General features: G+C 42.9%; 1 protein-coding gene across 5 annotated transcripts in view; it reads right to left on the bottom strand.

Annotated features, from left to right (window-relative positions):
* The window catches only part of LOC147879714 (uncharacterized), a 90,167-nt gene extending 84,912 nt beyond the window's left edge, over positions 1-5,255 (bottom strand). For all 5 annotated transcript variants that reach the window (XM_087371852.1, XM_087371853.1, XM_087371854.1 and 2 more), the window contains exons 1-5: positions 3,703-5,255; positions 3,442-3,547; positions 3,063-3,164; positions 2,874-2,969; positions 2,674-2,759 (exon numbers count right to left, since the gene is read on the bottom strand). In XM_087371852.1, the coding sequence (XP_087227978.1) occupies positions 2,674-2,759; positions 2,874-2,969; positions 3,063-3,164; positions 3,442-3,547; positions 3,703-4,988 (1,676 nt within the window). In that variant the 5' untranslated portion in view covers positions 4,989-5,255. The remainder of the gene's footprint in view (positions 1-2,673; positions 2,760-2,873; positions 2,970-3,062; positions 3,165-3,441; positions 3,548-3,702) is intronic.
* Positions 5,256-14,661: the final 9,406 nt, after the last annotated feature.

The following is a 14,661-nucleotide window of genomic DNA, read 5'->3' as shown; positions in this document are numbered from 1 at the left end:
TACTGTCACACGGCAGAAGACTGAGGGTACGGGTACACTATAGACTATCTTTCCTCAACCGTTGGCCTTGGCAATCACCAATGAACCAATGAATACAACTCTAGACTTCCTTGGCAGAAGGATCAGCTTGTTGTCGACTGACTTAAGGTAAAGGAGCGAAGAGATCCCATGTAAGCGTAAGATATAGAGGGGGCTGAGGGGCTGCAGAGGATGCTGAGAGGAGATAGCTGCTGGTTGAGGTTGCATGCTGACTGTGGACTGCTGCTGCTGAGGGCTGAAGGGGCTGGAGCCTCTGATAATGGGCTAGGAACTGCTGGAGCTGTTGATGAATAGAATCAAGGCTTGAATGCCCTTTTACAGTCTGAAACCCATCAATGATCAACCTTTCACAGTCTGAAACCCATCAATGGTCGGCATACACCAGGTCAAGCAAAAGTCAATATGCTGCTTTTTTCAATTCTGTGTTTTTCTACCTCTTTTGTCATCAGCTGCTTCTGATGCTGGTGCTGCCCAAATCTGCATGATTATTCTTTACGTATAACCTAGATCTACACATGGCTGAGGTTGACATACTTTTGAAATGTATGGAAAAACCCTCATAGCTGCCCTGGCATACCTTGACTGAGCTGAAGTATACACCGATGTCCATGGTTATGCAGCCCACAACTCCTTCTAATGAAAATGAAAAAATGACAAGTCTACAGAAACCTGCTCCAACTCTGCATGATTATTCTTTACATAATCTAGATCTACACAAGGCTGAGGTTGATGCCGTGACATGCCTTAACTCAGCTGAAGTATACGCAGATATCCATGGTCCTGCAGAATGCTCCTGACATCCAATTCTGCTGGAAAAAGGTCAAAAGTCTACAAAACCCTGCTCCAACACATGCTGTACCTATTGAGTTCCCAAATGCATTGTGAAGCTTGAGCACCTTTGCTGACCACTGTGGGGAGATGAAGCTTGGCAACTTACACGGTCATCGAGTTCATCCTCGGAACTGCCACCATCAGATAAAATGGTAACCTTGTGAGCTCTTTAACTAGTTCTCCCTTTTATGCTGAGTCTCTGAGGTGCTTGTAGCATTACTCCAGCTGGATCTGAGATCGCACTGCCCTCAGTACTGACACAGCCCTGTTGGGTTTTAGTAGATAGTGCACTGTTTTGCTGCAATCTTTTGCCATTTGGTGAGCACAGCCCATGCCCTCTCTCCGTCTGGTGATTGCTAATACCATGGCTTCTTTGGAAACTAGATCACCTCTGCTTGGCCCTGCCCTCATAGTCTCACTCCTTGTGCAGGTGACAGCAAAGCCTGAGAAAGTGAAGTCAAGATGGGATCTTCAGAAATTCTGTTTGCATGGGAGTGGCCATGCAAATCAACACCAGCGTCAAACTGGACACAGCCATGCAACTCAACTCAAGCGTCAAACTGGACTCCTACGCAACCTTGCCTCCCTTGTTTCATTTTTGTATATAGGATGACAAAAATTTAGCAATGTGATAATATATGGCAAGGTAGCGAGAATCTATAAGAAGTCATCAATGAAAAACTGAGTCCCTGGTTGCTCCAATATTTGCATCCATGTCTACATCATCTAAGAGCCTAACACATCCCTAGTCAAACCTAAATCATATCCATAATAAGGTTACCCACAGGATATAATGTGGCAAAGTAACAAGATGCTATACAATTAAATTATTTAGAGACTTAAGAGTCTTTAGTTGCTCCTGTATTTGTCTATATGTCCGTACCAGTATACTAGAACAACACACCCTCAGATGCATCTCCTTGAGAATTAACCACTCTGTTCAAGGCACTGGTGAAGTTATTGTATTAGTTGGAAAATAAGCCTTGTATTGGTTTGATAATATTACATTCGCTTAACACCTCCTGCATCATTTCCCTATTGGCCATCAGTTCTTGCTTCAAGAGTCTAATTTTCAGATCTGGCACAGAAACACTTTGAAAAGCATTGGAGGACTGGAAGTGAACCTATAGATGTGTATGACCAGGAGTCGGAGCTCATTGATCAGTTGGCTGCTGCAGTAGAGGACATCATATTTTAAGCAAGTTTCCGTACGTTCGCCTTGCTGCCTACCTGATGGCTCACTTTCTCGTTGAGGAAGGGGGAAACGCCCAACCCCAAAAATGGCTCACAAACTAATACCAGTTTCTAGGCTACTATGCTCCTTCCACGCGGAGCCAACAAAGGGTAGCTGCTTCGAGTGGAAGGACGGGAGTGGAGAGTAGGTCAAGGAGGAACAGAGGAGAGAGAATCAAGGAGCCATGGGAATATAGTGAACTGGAGCTGGAGGGGACACACACACACACAGATGGCAGTCCACCTCCACATAATGTCCATCTGCATTCAACTTTCACCCCCTCCTTCCCATGTATGCAGGCATCATAACACAAGCCAGTTCCCTCACCTGGAGAGAGAGAGAGAGAGAGAGAGAGAGAGAGAGAGAGAGAATCCACCTCCACATAACATCTGCGATCATCCTCCTTGGAACCCTCAATAAAATATTATACCTTTACCAGGGCAATCAAGCACAAGCTGCTATCTGGGTTGTCAGAAATTACTCAATGTCTACACAGATTCATCTTGAGTCAATCATTGTACCGAAAACCTAAGTCACACGTAAGGCGTTTACAGCCCACCAAAAAGTACCTTGATGCCATTACTCCCTTGTTGTCACTACGAGCCAGCTTCTTCACCAACGTTAGGATTTTGACGATATCAGATGCAGACTGGCCCTGCCATAGAAGCAATTGGCTTCATTATAAACTGGTATAATCAATATTCTCATTACAAATTACAATCTGTGGAAGCAAGAGTAATTGATCCACAAAGATCATAAGCTAACAAACCTGACTGCGTTCAAACCGTCCAAACAAGCTGTCCAACTGCTCAGGAGAAAAAGACCATGCCAAGTCCGCAATGAGATCAAATATGTTGGCCTTCACCTGCATGTAAAGCAACACACAATTCGTCACAAACAATGGGGCACTAACCCAAAATGACCTCAATTAATGTCTTTCAAAGGTTGTCAAATCTACCGCTTCAAATTGATCAGGCTTCTCTGTGGCAGCCCAGATTGCATCTAGGTGTTCTTCAGAAAGCCGCTTCTCTTGAAGAAGGAATCTCATTATTTTCTGGACCTACTTGCAGTAACAACCAGATCAAAGGTTAACTGACAAAATGGCCACCATCAAGCCATGTGATGCAGCAAACAATAAGCCCTACTCAGAGCTTAAATGACATCACAAGACAACAAGCAGCAGCCCACCTAAAAAGGTGGCGCAAAATTTGTGTCCTAGGAAATAAATGACGCACGAGTTCTCCGTTTCAAATAAGCTTTTAGAAGCATAACACGTATATTTGACTTACATCCACACCCTGGAGGGAATAGGAATAATGCGTGTGTCAAATACTTGCCTGATCCACGTACTGCTTGTGGTGAAGATGGGAGCGAAGAACCTGCCTAAGAATGTCGTTCTTCTCTAGCCACTGAATAGTCGTGCATACAGCAAGAGAATTATCCCTACAGAAACAGCCCTCAAATCATGTCATTTCTTACAGAACTCCGTGCCCTCTAATAAAGCCTGACTTTTTGTTGTGAAGCTTAATTTTTCAAACACAATTCTGTAGAACCCACATTGCACTGCAAAGTTCTTCGCACGATTTTCCATAACGTACCGTGATGCAATAGCTCGTGCATTTTCCAAGAGTTTATTGATCTCTCTCACTGCACTGAGCTGCTTATTGAAAGAGTGAAACCCAAGCATTCTTTCAACCATTCTTCGCTGCACTACGCTCACCACATTCTCAGCCCTCTCTATAGATGAATTCCGAGCAATGATAACCTGCAGATGCTTAAGGATTGACGAAAGAGCACCGAAAGAGCCATCCTTTGTCTTGTCGCTCAGAGCATCCACATCTGTTTCTAACCTGTCTGCAACATACTTAAGTACCCGAGAACAGGGCTCCGCAAATGCCTCGGCAACCTCGTCAGTCAAAAATTCAATTGCTTTGGAGATAGGTAGAAGTACCGCCTCGAGGATAGCTGGTAGCAGCTTCTGCGGTTGAGAGAGAACTCTGAGAAGCAACTGATATCCGTTCCCGTATGGTGTCTGTCCGAAATAGTTCAGCAGGTAGGAAAGCCAGCAATACACATCTGGGGGCCTGCATCGACTGCATTCACAGCCTTCGGCCTCCTTCACCGAAACTTTCCTTGTAGAGCAGTACCAATCCCCATTCTTCTTAGTTGTGGGAGTGCCCGGAATAGGCCTTGCAAACTTTGAAAGCTGCGATAAAGAAGCGGTTGGTCTGCTTTGATCCTTGTGTTTGATGTGGTATTGACTCTGCTTATCGAAACCCAAAGAAAGAGACCGCAGAAGCGGAAGCAGATCTTCCACAGCCGACGCATCTTCATGCTGCAACTGGCGCAACTTTGCCACTGCTAAGTCAATCAGTCGGCAAAGAGCATCAAAAATGTTGTTGTGTATCTCGTCATTCCACTTCCAAATTGCTTTGTCGTCTAAACACTTTTCGAAGGCGCTAGGAACAGCCTCCCTGTACAACGTTTGCAATCTTCTGAGTTCCGAGCTAGCCTCCTCCATCCCCAAGCTCGCAATTTTCCCGGCAGAAATGAGACAATTGGTGAGCTGGAGGGGGTACACAGTCCATGGCCACTTATTCAGACCATCCAGCAGCACGGCGAGGTCGTCGCGGGGGAATTCGAAGGCCAAATCGTCGTCGATGTCAACTTCGGGTTGATGATGCATCATTATGTCCGCACCGTCATAATCCCCAACGGAGGAATCGTCGTCGCTGGAATTGCTCTCCCAGGCGTCGTTCTCCTCCTGCTGCTGCTGCTGGTGAAGAAGGAGCTGCTGCTGCTGCTGGTGATGCTGCTGCTGCGGATGGAGATGCTGCTGCTGGTGCTGCGGGATGGTTTCAGGTCGATCCCAGCGCCGATCCATGGGCGAGCCAGAGGCCGGGTCCCCTCATACAGGATCGCGGGGGGGGGGGGGGCGGAGGGGAGGTAGGGCAAAAGCAATCAATGCGATAGAAGGGGGAAGGAAAGGGGGCGAATGGGGGCAAAAAGGGGCTTGATCGGGCGGGGAAGCGGAGGGGGAAGCGAAGGGAAGAGGAATTAAAACAGGAAAACTCGAAAAGAAGCACAGATTGACGGAAAAACAGAGCTGAAAAAGCAAATCTGCAAACCTCGAAGAAGCAACGAAGAAGACGACGACGAAGAAAATGAAGACGATGAAGAAGATGAAGAAGAAGAACCCCCCCCTTTTCTTTTTGTTCCCTAACCCTTGATTTTGCCCCTAACCCTCCCTTTAATCCCGCCTTTAACCCCGCCCTAACCCCTTTTTTAGCCCTCACCGGCCCCCCCGGTCACCCCCCCCTCAACCGACTGAGTACCTTGGCCGAAATATCGCCCTCACCGCCTCCTGCCGGTCACCCCAAGTCCCTTCACACCTGGCCCCCCGGAGGACATCCCGAAGCTTCAATGACCAATGTGGAGGACCTTCCCCTTATGGTGGTGAAATTCTCAACACACGAGACGGTGCATTGAAAGCGTGCCCTTGCAATCGCGCACTGACAGCGTGCCCTTGTAACTGCACCAAGCAGCTCACATAGCACCTCGAGCGGGGAAGATTGAAAGTCTTCTTCTTTTCGGATCTCCAACTATGTAAGTGCAGTAGCCTTCAAGCCGATCCTCAACCGGCTCACTCTCTTCTCCCCCCCCCCCAGGCAGAAATATTGCCCTCATCAATCACCGTAAGGTCTTTTCACACTTAGTCCCCCAAGGACCTCACGAAGCTTCAATGACCCCCCCCCCAACACACACTTTTTTCTTAGGGGGTGACATGCCCCTAACACACACTACCTAGGTAGTTTCTCCCTTTTCCATTCAGCACATGGTGCTTGTATTCCTTCCCCGCCCACACCGGTAAATTGAGAGGAAGGAGGTTGTGCATTGAACCCTTGCAAACTGCACAAAGGACCTCACACAGGGCCAAGAGGGCAAAGAGTGAAGTCCTTTTTTTGAAGATGTAGCAACTATGCAAGTGTGGTAGTCTTCAAGGCTACTTTATGGGATGCATACATGCCAATCGGCCTTGCACAAGGCCATGAATAGGGACGAGTGAAAGCCTTTTTTTCAAAGGTGTAGAATCTACAACTATGGAAGTGATGACTACGCAAGTGTGGTAGTCATCAAATATGCAAGTGTGGTAGTCTTCAACTATGCAAGTGTGGGTAGCCTTTTAAGGTGTAGAATCAACAACTATGCAAGTGTGAAAGTCTTTTCTTCAAAGGTGTAGAATCTGCAACTATGCAATTGTGGTAGTCTTTAAGGCTACTTCATGTGTATGCATATGCTTCCATATCAATCAACCCAAAAAATAAGAGTGCATGTAGATCAAATCGAGAGGTTTTCAACAATGAGAGGATGCTCATTATGACCCTTACCGATTTGGGGGCTGATTTGTAAGACTCTTCCTAAGAGTATCTAGAGTTCTTATTCCTTTAAGAGGGTGGACATTGTGCATTGTACTACAAATTTCACTTAGTCAATTGTTTGTTAACCATAGATATCAAGACAACAAAACCATTGGTAACGTTCATATCTATGTATCCTCCATCTAGTCACGCATAGATTATTTATAGATTTGCATGTTTCTTTTAATAATGAATTTCATTCGGTGGTTTTGAATGTGCCCTCTAACTTGCACAATACTACTACTTTCTCCCTTTTTTTCAAGAGGCAATTGTGTCAAGTCTCCTATAGTCTCATTCCTCTAGCGGTCATAAGCCATGTACCTCCATCGGTGCTCATTGGCATGGTACCATTCAAGTCCCCTCTTGGAACGTAATACCCACTCTCAACGAGAAAGGATAAAACTCTTAGTGATGTAATCTTCTTTTGTAGAAATGTCAATACAAAAACTACAACTTTTGTCCCAAAAAATATTTTGAAAATAAGGAGTGGGATAAGTGGGAATAATACTATGACAATCAAAGAAAACAAAGAATAAGATTACACTTTAGATTTGTCCTTGCACCTGCAAATTATGATGTATAAAAACAAAGAATAAGATTACATGGTGTGACTTCTTCGCAAATACTTGATCCATAGTTCACATGCATATGCTTTGATTAAGCACATTCAAGTTCATTATCGTATGGCTTGCATATAGTCATAGATTCTTATGTGCATGAACATGTGCGCCAGTGAAGAGGCTTATTAACATTGTCAGCCACAAATATTTTGCAATGCATCACACATGCATGTCTTCTATAAGCTACACACAAAAGCTATAGACAAACTATAAAACAACCCTAAAACTCCAAGGCAAAGAACCTTGTATTCTTCTTACAAACTATGGGTTTGTGATACAACTCAAAGTCATGCTTCATTTTCTGTATAGGTAATCAAGCAATATAAATAATATCACTTAAAAAGCTTGTAATTCTCATCATACAAACTTTGAGTTTGTGATATGACTCAATATCATGATTCATATAATGGGTCTCCTAAATTCAAAAATTCGTTATCTACACATTCTACCTTCAGATTTCCATGCGATTTATTCCACTAGGTTTGTAATTTTGTGCTCTAATTGCTTCTACATTCAAAAGTTGCATTTGTATGCAAAATTCCAAGAATTTGCAAGATTCAGTGGAAAATTTTAAGTGCTCATAGTTCATCAACCTACTTAATTAATTTAATCAAGCCCTAAGCTAATCTATTCAATTTAATTAATCCTCCCCTCTGCCTCGACCTCGCCTGCCCTCCACTCTGCCTCGTCATTGCATCTCTCCCATCACGCTGCTGCCTTGTGTGTGCATCTTCTCCCATCCTCGTCAATGCATCTTCTCCCTTCCTCGCCGGTGCCTCGACCTCCTCCCCCTTTTCCCTTGCGCTCATCTTCATCCTGGTGCCTTCGACCTCCTCCCCTAGCGTATCATCGAATACTACACTCCTTGAATTCTACAAAATAGTTAGCGCAAATTGGTTGAGTGCAAAATGGCAGGCAATGAATCGACATACCTTGCACAGTTCCCTCATGCCCTCAACCTCCTCCCCTTCATCCCTCACTTGCTACCTTGCTACCTTCGGCCTCCTCCCCTTCATCCCTCGTTGCCTACCTCAGCTTCAAACTCTAGCTTCATCTCTGTCATTTTGCTACCTCCTAGTCACTGCAGACCTATGTGGAAGTCCTTGCGGCATCGAAATTCCTCCCACCGCCTCGTGCAATAGCCCTCAGGAAGCTCGAGTGCTTCTCCTAGAGTTCCTCTACTAAGATTAAGGTGAGGCTTCCAAAGGATACATAGAGGACAGAGCTGGTGAGGACAGGGGAAGCGAAGCGCAATGCAGACACATGTTATGATGATGGGGATTGCAGATCTTATACCCTATAGGAAGGCAATGAAGAAATGTCCTTAAAGGACATGTGCCAAATTATCCCTCCCCCCCATTTATCCCTCCCCTTCCCCCCCTTCCCCCCTTTCATGCTAATGGATTTTTTTCTCTCATAGCCCCCATCTCCAAAACAACACCTCAGGTTTGGAAACTTACACATACTGCCTTTGCAACACAAGCCCTTCATATCGCATGTGACAAGTTTATCACTCCTAATAAAGGATAGTTGCATTCATTATAGTCAGATCTACAAGTCCGATTCGATATATGAATAATGTTATAACCATGTTAACATTTATTGTTGCTTACAATTGCTTTAACAATTCATGCCAATTGATTAGTATAAAAGGAAGCTTCGAAAAGGTCTTTTGGGTGCACATCTATAGATCCTACGTCTTGTACCAATTGTTATCGCATTATTGTATCCTAGATTGCATCTAGTGGGGTTTTAATTCAAGCTAAAATCTTCAAATCAAGAGTCTGCAAATCTCATAAACAAGCATCTTTCTCCAGTCTCCTTGGAATTATGCCCCTACATTCAAGAAAGTCTTTGAAAAAAGTAATGAGAAAAGAAGTTTAAATGGTTTATTAAAAATACTAGGCTCCTCATGAATGAGGAGCTTGCAATCCACTTACTTTCTAGACACCAATGTTAATACATAGGATTTGTGTACATAGTTGGTCTTGAGTGTGCATATGAAATCCATAAGCAAATTTTAATTCATGTCCACCTGAAAAGGCACTTGGTCTAGAGTTCATGCGCATACAATCTTATGGCAAGGCACTTCTAGAGTTCATGTGCATACACATTCATGCATAAACATACACTCTTAGGGGAATGGTATATGCAAGCAATTAAGAAACCACCCAAATTTGTTCAATGTGGTTGTTTGCATGTACTCTAGTGACAATCACATGCCTTTAAACATGTTTCTACAAGATGCATATGTCACTCCTATGTCACTACAACATTGTGAGTGATAAAAGCCATATAATAGCTTGGAAAGTAAATATAGTATGCATCAGCTCACGATTGACTTGAGATCTAAGAGAAGGCATCTTATGAAAGAGCATGGGATGTACAAAGAGTAGCGGTCTTTTTCAAAAGACAATGATCATTCATCAATTTGAACAAATATGTAGTGCTAAGAGAATGGACATCATTAAAGCTTGTGATTCCAATTTGCCATTGCTTGAAAAAATGAATGATCTACCTAAAATTCCAAAATGGAATTGGCCTTCATTGCACGAGAACATATGAGTTGTAAAAAAGCATGGAAGCATATGAGTTGTAAAGAAGCATGAAAGCACTGTCTTTGACCTTGTAGTCACATTATATCTTGAGTATAAAGATTTTGTAACTTTTAAGCATGATCAACAAGATTATGCTTTTGATATCAATTGACTTATGTCCATTGTACATCCAAGGGAAGGCGTATGTGGCCTATGATGAACACTTTGAGATATTGAAGCAATATGTCATGATGATTCGTGAAGAGCTAATGTCTTTTCATATTAATAGAACACAACTTATGAATTTTGCTTGAAGCCTAAAGCTTTGACATCTTACCATTGAATTATTGTACCATATCCTCACATGATGATTGAGCAATTGTTGATGTTTTCTACACAACTTTCAACACTACGTCTTGTATAAATTGGTCTTGGTACTAGTTGTTGCATGAGTGGTATTGTGGTTGAGTAAACATTCCTCCAAAGGTATGATATTGTTTGATAATAGCGGCTGACACAATTGTGAACTTTAGACAAGTATGTGAGATGAGATGACTATGAGTCTCCTAACATTATGTCAAGAATGTCATGACACATGATAGTGTCAACTAACTCGTAGTTTTGGTGGTAGTTAACATAATTATGAACCTTAGATCAAGTGAAACAAGTTGTATCTCCTAACACTATGTGAAGAATGTTATGACACATGATAGTGTCAACATAATAACATAACTTGTAGTGTTGATGCAGATGTCAACTATGAACTGTTCTGAAATGATACATTATCATCGTCGAGCTATGAAGATGAAACACTTTTGAAAAAGAGCTCGTGTTGTGGTCGCTTCAAGAAATGTGGCTAAATTCTAAAAAGCACATTGGATTTTGGCTTGTATTGAGTGAGCATCAATCTTGATGCTTGACTTGTTGTGAGCATGGAAAATATTTGAACAAATGTTATCTTGATATTGCACTACATTGCTTTTTAATAAATGACTACTATATGTATTGATGGTTTGAGAAACACATAAGTCTGTAGGGACTTTGCTAAATGAGTGAGGGACAATATGGACCTACTTGCAAAGGAAACAATATTAGAGTCTCTAGAACATTGTGAGTCATAAAAGCCATATAGCTTGGAAAGTTAAAATGTTATGTATCAGGTCCGATTGATGTGAGCTTTATGAGCAAGCATCTTATGAAAGAGCCTGGCATGTACAAGAGCAACAATATTTTCCAAAAGACAATGATCATGCATCAATTTGAACAAGCTATAGAAGCATATTATGGAAAGTGTTATGGCTTGTGATTCATATTTGCCATTGCTTGAAAAAGTCAATGAGCTCGATAAAAGTCAATATGGATTTGTTCTTTATTGAAAAAGGTAGAGGAGTTGTAAAGAAGCATGAAAGCGTTATCTTTAGCCTTGTAGGCACATTGTATCTTGAGGGTAAAAGTTTTGCAACATTTAAGCCTGATAAACAAGATTGTGCTTTTGTTTTTTATTGAAATACGTCCATCATAAATCTAGTAGAAGATAGATGTGGGGGCCATTACAAATGATCATGCAAAGCTAATGTCTCTTGAGCTAACATAACACATCTTGTGAACTTTTCTTGAAACTGAAAGATTTGGCATCTTGACATAAAACTTAATGTCATCCCTAAAAATGCTCTATAGCATTGAGTAGTGTTGAATTGAAGGCTAGCTAATTCCTCTATGGCATATATGTTTGACTTTAGCCCAAATATTCATCATTACAATAAATGTTGATGTCCATGTCCATGTCCATGAATAGAAGAGAATTAAACTTTGTGCAAGTGTTGACGGACTTTTCTCCTCACCCCTCAATTAACGAGTAGTGAATCCAATGCTCGATGAGTTCAAGGTGCTCAATTGTGAACATGGCACTTGGGGAAGGAAGTTGCTCTCATTTGCACCCCATGGTATGCGTGGTATGCATGACCTACTCGATGCTTAGTTGTAGGAGTTATATGTTGTTGTGTCATGGGGTTTGTGCTAGCATGAGCAAAACCATTTGAAGATGAACAAATAAGCAAAATTTACATGTGCGAGCATTGCAACCAACGTAGATAGCAAGCTTACATAGAAATAAACTGGTACTTATATTGTGAAAAAGGCCTTGGCCTAATACAAACAACCGTTAGTTGCATATGTGCTCATGCAATAATAGAAGAAGTGTCTCGCATTCCCTCACCTCCACTTGAGGCACAATACTCACTAGAGTAACAAGGCTCAACCCTGTCTAGCCTACTCAACTCAAACTCAAACAATTGATAGAACCAGTTCTAACTCATGTTCTAGACTTAAATATTACAAAGACTCTTGGACTAGTCGATTCTAAAGAACCACTTTCTAAACCTTTTTTTTTTTTGGGCAAAGAAAGGAAACTTCTATCAATGCTTTAAAAAAACCATACAAATCAACCAAAATAGGGCTGGTGATGCTAAGTACAAAGAGAAAAGCCTTGCTATCCAAAACTAGCCTGTCGTGGCAATCCTGGCTCGCTTCATGGATTGTCCAGGATAGGGGCTAACAACCAAGATGGTGGCCTATACATCCAACGGATATCTCCCGTTGAGAATGCATAAAATATGCCTATAGGTCAAGCCTTACAGAAACGTTCTTGCCGCTTAGTGGTTCCTCGTGAGCCCAGAACACCATGCTCCCAACTGGCACGCAAAGTGAAGATGATGTACTGCCCAATGGCTACTAGTGTAGCCACCAATGGAACCTATTGCCCTCCCATCACCTAACTACAACAGGTGACCTAGATGTTCCAGGTGATGTATGCAGAGCCATACATTCGTCAAGCTAGTGGTTTGGGGTCTCACACCTGGCATAGAGCCCTAGAAGCTCTTCCTTCAGAGATGACTTCGCAAGAACACCCTCAGGACAAGTGGTCAGTGGCAACAGTCTTACAAGTGGATCTTCTTGGAGGCACCGCTCATAGGGAGAGGATCCCCATTCACGAGGAGCTTGATCAAGGTATGACGCATGGTCTCAGGGGGACTCATTTGGGCCAATCCTTCCTGTAGGGAAGAGTTCGAGAGACAACCAATTCTTTGGCACCCGAAGGTCAAAGATATAGATGGACGGATGCTAGGGCAGAGGATGCACAGTGGGATAGTGGCCTAGTGAGATCCTTTGGGTCCTGGAGACCGCCGCTCCCTGTGGGGGTTAAAGGTCACTGTGCCTTAACCCCAGTTATGTACAATACTCAAACACATATATAAATGAATGAAAAAGAAGATTAGGGTGGTTCTGCACCCACCAAACTTGTGTGGCTCTCTCTCTCTCTCTCTCCTTCTTCCATTCTTGCTTCCGTTGAGAGCTCTCTCAACTGGTATCAGAGCCCGGGTGATCTAGCTGAGCGTGCGTGAATGCTTGTAGCTCAGCAGCTCTGTGGGAGGAAGGAGAAGCTCTGTGGGAAGCTTTGTGGGTGACTTTACTTGCATCCAAGTGTGCAGAGACCTTGGAGGAACCTTTGGAAAAGTCACTTTGGCTTTACGAAGTGGTTTTGAGAGCCTGTTAAGAGCTTTCAAAGAAAAAGTCGTTTTTTGAGCTTTTCCCTGTTCCGTTCGATGACAGAGACTCCGTATTGACTTGTAGAGGCAACTATTGCTTGCTTTTGGTGTCCACATTACTTCAGGAGCTTGGAAACACCTTCATTCTTGAATCTGGGATCATTTCAGTGGATTTCTGACTCACTGTATCAGTTCCTGCGTTTTTTGCTCGGGTGTTGGAACTCAAGTTTGGAGCAACCATTTGTAGATCTGTCAGTTCCGGTGGACTCAGGAGGTCCTAAAACTTCTATGTTGCTCATCATTCGCACTCCGGTGGAGTTTACAGATAGCTCTGTTTCAAAAAACGTTTTTCAGTCTGTGTGTTGGACCCAGTGATTGAGACCATGATTTCCAAAACCGTCTGTCCCATTGCATTCCGGACGCCCAAAAACCCCTACCTATCAGTTCTTGCGTGATTCGGTGGAGGATTTTCAGAGTTATAAATCTCTGTGTATTCGATTTCGTCTCTCTGTTATGCATTTTTCATACTAAGTTTTTGAAACCTTAGATTTATGCCACATGGCAGTGGATAAGTGTTGACTCCCTTTTCTCACTCATCGGTTGGGATTTTGGAGTTCTAGCAGAAGAGAGATATTTGCAGATTTTCTTGCTGAGTCCGATTATGCAATGGCGCCCATGTTTTGAGGCATCTCAGGTTCTATTTTCAGTAGCGGTCATTACCGTGGGACTATGATTTCTTGAGCATACCTTATGCAGATCACTCTGGTTGCAGTTTGAGCAGTGTGCGCTCATTCGTGGTATGCATTGGGTTGCAGTGGATGATTTATAGGTTATTTGGATGCATTGCGGTCCTTGTTGGATGCGCTGATAGGCCCAAATTGCCTTGTGGGATGCTATTTTTTTATGGACGCTTTGCACGTGGATGCTATTTTATGCTGAGGGACAGCTTTGACACATTGTTGGTGATGCACTGATAGTGCTATGCTCTCTTGGATGAGATATAATTGATGCATATGCTAGTGGATGGTGTTTATGCTTGAGTCATTTGGCACTTATTGGCATTTTCTTTTGGGCCAGATTTGCTCATATGGATGCATAGTATATGCACATGAGTCAGATGCATCTTTTGATGCTTTGAGCTTTGAATTTTGGTGATATTTCACTCTATTGTGGCATACACATTTGGGTGCACCTGGTATTTGGTGTGATTCTCTCTTGCAGGCACTAGCATTTGGGATTTTGCTTTATTTGCATCATGGCATCCTCTTCCATGCCTGAAAAGGAGTTTTTCAGCATTAAAAAGTTTGATGGGACAAACTTTTCTTTGTGGAAAGAACAGATAAGGGATGATTCAAAAGAAGCAGATTAAACCCTTGGCAGGGATTGAAGCTAAGCCTGCAAATATGTCTGAGGATGATTGGAATGAGTTGGATGCAT

The sequence above is a fragment of the Dipteris shenzhenensis genome, chromosome 33 (genome assembly GCF_047967505.1).
Source record: "Dipteris shenzhenensis isolate YYH24624 ecotype China chromosome 33, Dip_SZ_1.0, whole genome shotgun sequence".
Taxonomy (NCBI): domain Eukaryota; kingdom Viridiplantae; phylum Streptophyta; class Polypodiopsida; order Gleicheniales; family Dipteridaceae; genus Dipteris; species Dipteris shenzhenensis.
Note: the sequence above shows the minus strand (reverse complement) of the source record. Positions and strands in the feature narration are given on the sequence as shown.